Below are 8,710 nucleotides of genomic sequence, written 5' to 3'. Positions count from 1 at the left end.
GGAGCAGTGCACGGCATCAGACTCAGGTGCTTTCCAGCATCACTAAGAATGTGGGAAATAATCCTTCTGTCCCCTTCACCCTGCCTCCCAGGGTCCTGCCACCAAGGCAACTAGATGTGCTTCCCGACACTACCTCAAAGAACACACTATGATTCGGAATGTTTTCATGTCAGTAACACTGCTCATGTCAAGTAACACGTACAAACACAGGTGAAGTCTACAGTCCAGTCTTCCTTTTCCATGGCTGCTCACAAGCACCAGGGCCATGTAGCCACTGTCTTCAAAAGCACACACTTGTTTTGAGGAGAGTGGCAAGATTGGACATGACACCTCTGTTGGAGGAGGAAGGCTAGAACAGCCCATCCGGTTTATAGGCAAGCTCAGCACCCAAAAGAATGACCCGGAAGCATTATGGCGAGGCAAGACTGGAGTCTGGCTTCAGCCCCTGATGGGCAGAGAGGAGGTAGCTTGAGGATTTGTTCTGATCGGGTACCTAGGGCAACTCCAATCGCTGCAGCTGTTCTGAAAGTTGTAACCCTAAGCTCGCGGCCTCTCGTTCCTTTTTGCAAGACTAGTATGTGGAGAACTCCCAGATCCTTTCTCCAACTCTACACATCAGAGAGGGACTATGGAGGAGTCAGACTTTATTGTCTAACCAACTCGGCTCAAGTGGGCAGTTCAGATGGTCCTGTGACTTTGTGGAAACCCTCTCTCTCCTGCTCTTCAGAGTCCTCACCCTCTGCTGTACCTGAACATAATCCAGCCACTAAAAAAAAAAATGTCCCCCTTTTCTGTCTTCCCCACTCCCCGCTTCTCTTCAGTTTGTTGGGACAAGGTCTCAGGACTCTTGTCTTCCAGGCTGGTACTGAACTCACTACACAACCCAGCCCAGCCTGGTATCTCACTCATGGCAATCCCCCTGCCTCCCTCATGCTGGGATGGCAGGCAGGAGCCACCACACAGGACCCATCTGTCTTCTTGGGTGTCATTTTTTGGTCTGGACTTCAACACTGTCTATGGGGGTTTTCTTGAAAGCCCAGACCCTCAGCAGATTGGAGGAAAGTCCTATGGAGGGGGGGCAAGCAATGTGCTGCCATCACCCCGAGGAACTCTGGGGAGAGGCTGGGTGCAACTGCGCACATTCACACCTTCCCGCAGGACCCCAGTGAGTAAGCCTGCTGCAGGACAAGCCAGCTCCCGGGTGGGAGTTGGTTGCTCTGGGAACTAGCCTGCTGCTCATACCTGCTCAAAGTTTCTCGATAGCTCTCATTCTAAAACGAAAACCGAAAAACTGTCCAGCAGTCAAATATGAAACGAAATGACATGTTAGCCCTGATTGTGAATATTGATTGATGGGAAATTAGTGAGTGGGAAAAAAAAAAAGGAAAGAAAAATCGAATTACTTTATTAATCTTAGAAGTCAGTAATTCCAAAAGGCGCCTGCCTGTGTACCATGGCAGCCGCCTCCTTGCTTCCCCTGGGGAACCAGTGCTGGTGGCTCCCCTCCCCCACACTCTCGGAAAAGGGAAGGCTCAAGTCTGGTGGATGGTGTTGGGACCTCACGCTCGTATAAAAGAAAATAAACTTAATACTTCAATCTGGAAAAGAAGCGAAAGCCAGATGCAAATAGCCAAAGAGCCTCTTTTATATCATCTGGGAGCAGCAGCAGGAGAGACAGAGAGGGCCTAGCGGGGTGGGAGGGGACGGGCAGAGGAAGGCACACTCTGACAGGCCAGGACGCATCAGGCGAGAGTCCCCACTGCCGAGTTCCATCCAAACCCGGGGGATCTGTTTCCCTGTTGTCCTGGTAAAAGTCTGGTTGGGCTGATGGCAACTATCTACTGCCACTTCTGCTTGAAGGCCTTGGGGGGACTATGAGGCAGTACAAAAATACTATGGGCCCCTGGCAGCACCGTGGAGGCTTAGCCTCTGACCGGCTCCCAGGAGCACTCAACGCGTTCTTCTTCCGTCCAATTCTCGGTTCATCTGTCAGTGCGAGTGGGATCTGGAAGAGAGAATGTCAAGTTCAGTGACTGGGGGCGGTTCCTAAGTCACAGTGGCGGCGTCTGAACAACAAAGAAGGGCCGTCTCCAACAAAGGACGCTCACCCTAGAGCACACAGCCCTTCCTTCAATCCTCTGCTCAAAGCTCTTTCTCCGGCAAAGACATTTATTCTTGTTGACTTACTACCCTGTAAAAACACTGGGTCTTGCTGTGTAGCCCAGGCTGACTCTGAACTCCTAGGCTCAAGTGTATGCTGCTGCAGTCTCTTGAGTAGCTGGAACCACAAGGAAGCCGCCATGCCCAGAAGTGTGAGCATTTTCATTCCTCCTCACTACGCCTAGTGATAGCCTTTGGTAGTCCCAGCTACACAGGAAGCTGATGCAGGAGGATCACTCCAGCCCAGGAGTTAAAGACAGCCTAGGCAATAGTAGTATAACCCCCCCCCCATTAAGAACAAACACCCTCATGTTTCTAAATAGAGGACACTAAAGGTGTTCGCCTTTTCAGAGCTCAGGGTCAGCCTCAGCATGTTTGAACTGTGCCTTTGAGATCGGAAGCTCGGTGTGTCTCACAGTGCTCTGCCTTGTGCCCACTCCCATCCTCACCTCAGCCCCTCTTACATACTCTTCACTCAGCTTCCGGAAAAGTCCTCATCAGGTAACCAGCTGGACACTCACAGTCCTTTCCCAGTGGCTTTTCATTTAAAATAGGATTAATTACAGTCATTTCTTTTTCAAAGATCCATTATTAGTTATGGTTGTGGGGCAGGGCTATGAGCACACGTCCAGAGACATCAGACTCCCCTGGAGTGGGCTAGAGAGTTATGGGCAGTTGTGAGCCACCCGACAGGAGTGGTGGGAACCCGAGATAGATCCTTGGCACTGCAAAAATGAACGAATGAACGAACGAGTGAATAAATTACTCAAATGATCAGCAGAAAGTTCTTCATGATGATCTTCCTATCGTTTGCTTAATCTCCAAGGCATGCAGAATGCTGTTATCCATTCTTCTGGAGAGTGTTTGTTTTCCTGTGTATGTGAGCGTATGTTCAGGTGCAGACAGGGAAGGTCACCCTCAGCTGGCTTCCTCCTTGGCTGTCTGTTTTTTGAGACGGGAATCCTGCTCTCTGGCAGCTTTGTCTTTAGCATCCTGAGGGAGGCTGACGTCCTTGCCACAGGACGGGCATCTTCCATCAGTTGTGAGACACTGTCGGTCACTATCTTCTCAGACAGAGTCCCTTTCCCTTCCAGAATTCTACTTACACATCTAAGGGGCCTTCTCAAATGGCTTTCCAGCTCTCTCTTTCCTTCTTTGGTTCTGTATTCCAGATAATTTCTCTGAACACACACTTCTGAGCTCATTAAGTCCCTGTCAGCTGGGTCTAACCTGCCACCCACTGAGGTTAAATTCAAATCTGAACATGACATTTAGTTCCTTTGAAAATGTGCTTGTCACAGTTCTGACCTACTGGTTTTACTCATTTCTTTTTATTCCCTCTCATCTCTCTGGCCATGAAAACATTCATTTTTGCATCACTTGGTGATTTCAGTTTCTTAGTCCCTGAAGATCTGGTGTCTTTGTTGGCCCTTTGCTCACAGTGCCGGTTCCTGGTCCATTCTGTTATTTTGAATTGTGACCTTTCATTTCCTAGCGTTTTACCTGTGGGGATTATTTGAGGGTTGGGTTAAAGGATTCCTCTAGGGCCAGCAAGATGGCTCAGTGAGTAGAGGCGCTTGTGGCCAGGCTGACCCGCTGAGCCGGACCGCTGGGGTCCACACAGCGGGAGAGAACCAGCTCTTGCGGGCTGTCCTTTGAAGTCCCATGCTCTACTGCTCTCCTCCTCCGCTTTGGTTCAAGTCCTGACCTAGACATTCTTTCTTTTAGTTTGTTAAACCGCGTATCTGGGGGTGATCCAACTCATACTCCAGGACATGGAGTTACATCTCACCACATGGTTTCCCAGTCAACAAGAAGCATAATCGCAAAGCACACTCGGAACTGCCCCTCAACGAACCCTGGATGTACCTGTTCACTACATTACATCGTTCTGCAGCGAGCCGACTTCCAGAAACCCGGCTTTCCTTCAGCCTGCTTTCCTGTTTGCGCCCGGCTTGTGTTTACGGCCACACAGAACGATTTGCCGTGTGAGCACTAGGAGGACTCCCTGACAGAGCACTGTGAGGCAGGAGCAGGCTCCGGTTCTCGCCCTCCAGGAGGCACAGTGCCTGGATGGGCTCTGGAAAGTGATCCCAGTTGTTTCTTTTGTTTCTGGCCTCAGCCTGGATGCCCCCAGAGGGGGTTGGACTCCCGGTACAACCCATGTCTAGCCTCCTGCCATGCTCTTGGAAGTGCAGAGACCATGTCTTAAAAGTGTGCCCACCACCCTGGCACTGTCTTATGCATCCCAGGCTGCCTTGAACTTGTTATATAGCCAAGCAGAGGATGACCTTACATTTTTGACCCTCGGCCTGTACCTCCCAAAAAATGGGATTAGAGGTACACACCACCATGCCCATTTTTATGAGGTGCTGTGTTTTTTTTTTTTTTTTTTTTTTTTTTTTTTTTTTTTTTTTGGTTTTTCGAGACAGGGTTTCTCTGTGTAGCTTTGCGCCTTTCCTGGAGCTCACTTGGTAGCCCAGGCTGGCCTCGAACTCACAGCGATCCGCCTGGCTCTGCCTCCCGAGTGCTGGGATTAAAGGCGTGCGCCACCACCGCCCGGCCATGAGGTGCTGTGTTTTTTTGTTCATTTTTAATGATCTAAATGCAAAGACCTTTATCTGTTAGGTTAGTCCCCAAGGCTTTTCCAAATGGTCAAAGCGGCTGTGGCAGTCTCTTCTGGCATCATTCTAGTTTGATGAGAAGGGAAGTGAATTAATCCATTTATTTATATCCTGACTGACATTAGCAGATAGGGACAGCTGGAGAGAGAGCCATGCTCTGCCCCTCACCTTCCCGGGCACTGTTCCAGCGTGCAGGAATGAACAACACAGGCACCAGAACATCAGATCCGTGTCATGAAACCCTGCCTGGGCGACGCAGCTGCAAGGCTTAGCTCAGGGCTAAGTCAGCCCGGGGGGAACGGGAAGGCAGCCTTGGGCACAGCCCACTGAGCAGCACAGCCCGAGCTGGCCAAAGCCTCCCGGAACCCCTTTTAATTGTGAATGAACAATGAAGGCGCTTGGTCTAAGCCACAGATGTCAACACCAACATCAGCTCCAAGATGTTCTATTTGCAAATATGTGGGTAATTTTTAGTATAAAGCTATTCAAAGGATTCTACTGTGATTGTTTTTCATACAATAAGCCTTTTTATTTTGAGACAAAGTCTGCCTGGCTGGCCTTGAACTCTTGATCCTGTTTCTAGCTCTCCATGTCACTATCACAGATGTGCGCCCCTCAACCAGGCTAATTCTTCGTCTAGGAAAAGTGCAGACATTTTTAAAAACATATTTGACTCTTACTAACCTATAGTTGTAGTTTTCTGATTGTGATTCATTTTGTTAATAGAATAGTAACAGGTAAATGTACTGATAAGATAGCATCATGGAACAGAAAGAATGTTCCAATGTGGCTCAGTGGGACATTTCTTCCTGTCACTGCACATAGACAGTGATATCCAGAGGGAAGGCCACGTTACATGTGCAACAGCCTTTTATTTTATTTTTGGCATACAGATATTTAATATCTACCCTTTTATGAAAATTTAAAAATTGCACAGCTGACCTAAATTAAACTTCTTGGGCTCTAATTCTGTGACGTGACTGTTGTGCCAGTTTAGAAGCACAATCTACCTAAGTATATCTGATTATTTCTGTCTAGATATACAAATTTAGATTTGGAGCTGGGTGTGGTGGCGCAGGCCTTTAATTTCAGCACTTGGGAGGCAGAGGCCGGTGGATCTCTGAGTTTCAGGCCAGCCAGGGCTGAGCAATGAAACCCTGTTTCAAGAAGAATTGTAAAATAATCATTAATTACTTTATGAATAGCTTCTGGTCCCCTTACAGACCATCCTGGAGACAGAGAGGGGTGAGCAGAATCATGGCCTTTAATCTGACTGCAACTTCTTTTCACGTTTACTTTTCATGTGCATATTCATATGTCACAGTCATGTGCAGGTCAGGGGTCAGCCTGAGGGGTCAGCACCCTCCTCCTGCCCTGTGGGGCCTGGTGACTGAACTCAGGTCATCGAGCTTGGTGGCAAGTGCCTTTATCCATTGGGCCATTTCAAAAGTGAGCCCCAAATCTCAATTTGCTATTTACGACTCTTGCAACTTTGGGCTTTAATGATATGTGACTTGTTTTCAGCTCACTGTAGTGAATCTTCAATGGGCTTTAAGAAAGGAGTTTATAGAGCTTTGAGTCCAAAAGGACGGACTGACTGCCATCAGCAGGGATTCTGTCTACTCTAGAACAGTGACTTCCGTTTGTAAAAACCTAGCTCTAGATCTTCCTGTATGAGATAGTACTGTTGAGTCACAGAGGGCACTGGGCATAACTCTGTGCTGGAAATCAGAAAAGCAGGGTTTCAACTGCCCGAGGAAGGTCAGAAGCAAACAGAGAGGCCTAGGTAAAAATAGAGACCTTTAAACTGCCTTAGGACTGCGGTGTAGTTAAAAATGGTCATGGAACACACATGTCCTGACCTCAATGAAGCCCAGTACTTTATCATACATGGCCCCTGGTGTTTTTCCCTCTATTGCATTTTCTTCCACTGGGGTTGGGGGGCAGTTGAGGGTTGGGACCCTGAGCGTACTACTAACTGTTAGGGCATTTCTTCCTGATAAAGCAAACAAAAGCTGAATTCAAATAACGTCTATGATGCTACTGACTAGTTCTCATGAACCTAAATTTGACCTACTAATTGGTTCAATGACCCATTACTGCTAGGTCATGACTCATAGTTTAAAAGTTACTGTTGTGAACTCGGGCACGGTGATCCATGCCTGTAATCCCAGGACTTGGGAGGCTATGATGCATGGATTACCCTGAGCTCTACGCCAGCCTGGGCTACATAGGGAGTTCAAGAGGAGCCTTAATTACGTGGTGAAACTGCCTCAAACAACAACAACAACAACAACAACAACAAGAAAACAACCAACCAAACCAAAATACAAAGTCAAATACAAAGTCAAAAAAAAAAAAAAACAAACCACCGTTCTCATGAGTGAATCATCAAATTCTTTAATGGTTTTGAGGCAGCTGAGAGGGTGGTGTTCTATCCCAATGCTGCTGAGGGAGAGAGCATGTGCTAAAGACACCGAGTTCCCAGGCACCAGAGGGGCAGAACTCATGATGCGAGCATCACTGAAGACTTGGCCTTCAGCGACCCCAGGCCATCACTCCGGGCAGCTGGGATGTGCAGGAATAAACGTAGACAAACCACAGTCTCTCTGCTTACATTCCTCCTCTGTGCTGTGGACATAACTTGACGAACATCAGTGGTTACTACATGACAGTGTTCTGAATGTTCAAGAGGGTTCTATGGAGCATGAGTCACAAGGAAATGATCTAAACAAAAGTGTACTCCCAGACAATTAAAAAAGGCACCTGTCTTGGCATCTAAGCTCAACAGCCACTGCCATGCATTTTTGGGGTCTAAAATACCCGGATGTCTTTTCCTCGGGGCTTTGTCAGCCCTGGACTCTGTGCTGGTTGGCATCACACTCTTTCCTTGGGAGTTTATCCACCCACAGCTTTAATGTCAGGATGATGCTGACTGATGCCCCAGGCCACAACTGCCCCAGCATTCACAAGGCTGATGCTGCCAGGGGCACAAGTCACAGTTCCGTTAACACAGTTGAATTGAAAAGCACTGTCAGGGAGGTCACAGTCATCAGAAGGGTGTCTGGGAGCAACCCCTCACTCACGCTCCTGTAAGCCACCCTAATTAAACTCACTGGGTCGTCCCCCCACACCACACCACAAAAAAGGATGGAAGTAGAGGGTCCACTAGTTGAGAAGAAGGAGACCAGTGGGAACACAGATGGTGTAAGAGCTAATGGGCAGTGAATATGATCAAAATACACCATGTATACATATGAAAATGCCATAATGAACTCCAGCAGTATGCACAAGGGGCCCCCTAGGAAACGAAAGCGTTGAAGGTGGGAGAAACAGTCCTCTTGGGTACTGTTGGTGGAAATGTCAAGTGGTGTAGTCTCTCTGGACAACAGTATGGACAGGTCCTCAAAGAACGTAAAATAGAATTACCATGTGATCCAGTAATCCCACTCCTGTGTATATCTACAGAAGAAACAAACACAGGGACCGAAGTTAACTGTATGGCTACTCACAACAGCTCCAAACACAACAGCCCAAAGGGGGCAGCAACCCAAGCGTCCACTGCTGGATGAACAGACGACAGACAGACGAAACGTGCGTGGCATGTTCACACGACCGAGTACTATTCAACCTTAAACCGGAAGGAGACTGACGCATGTTGCAGCCCAGATGAACCCAAAGAACAGTATACTGAGTCATATATAAGCCAGTCACGAGAGGTCAAAAAACCTACGTTCCCACTTACATGAGACACCACGTAATGAAGGCCACGGGGACAGAAAGCAGAATGGCGGACTCAGTGCAAAGTGTCATTTAACGGGTAGAGAGCTGCCGCACTGTGAGACAAAGTCTGCAGATGGCTGGTGGTGCCAGTCTGGCAACGTGCCTGGCACCACTGTACTGGGTACCGAACACAGGCAAAGCAT

General features: G+C 48.2%; 1 protein-coding gene across 40 annotated transcripts in view; it reads right to left on the bottom strand.

Moving 5' to 3' along the window:
* Positions 1-1,389: 1,389 nt before the first annotated feature.
* The window catches only part of Ttll5 (tubulin tyrosine ligase like 5), a 249,942-nt gene continuing 242,621 nt past the window's right edge, over positions 1,390-8,710 (bottom strand). For all 40 annotated transcript variants that reach the window (XM_042260944.2, XM_042260947.2, XM_042260948.2 and 37 more), the window contains one exon: positions 1,390-2,005. Coding sequence is in view for 19 of the 40 variants with exons in the window: in XM_042260947.2 (XP_042116881.2) it covers positions 1,983-2,005 (23 nt within the window). In the remaining 21 variants the exon portion in view is untranslated. The remainder of the gene's footprint in view (positions 2,006-8,710) is intronic.

Source organism: Peromyscus maniculatus, chromosome 14 (assembly GCF_049852395.1).
Source record: "Peromyscus maniculatus bairdii isolate BWxNUB_F1_BW_parent chromosome 14, HU_Pman_BW_mat_3.1, whole genome shotgun sequence".
Taxonomy (NCBI): domain Eukaryota; kingdom Metazoa; phylum Chordata; class Mammalia; order Rodentia; family Cricetidae; genus Peromyscus; species Peromyscus maniculatus.
Note: the sequence above shows the minus strand (reverse complement) of the source record. Positions and strands in the feature narration are given on the sequence as shown.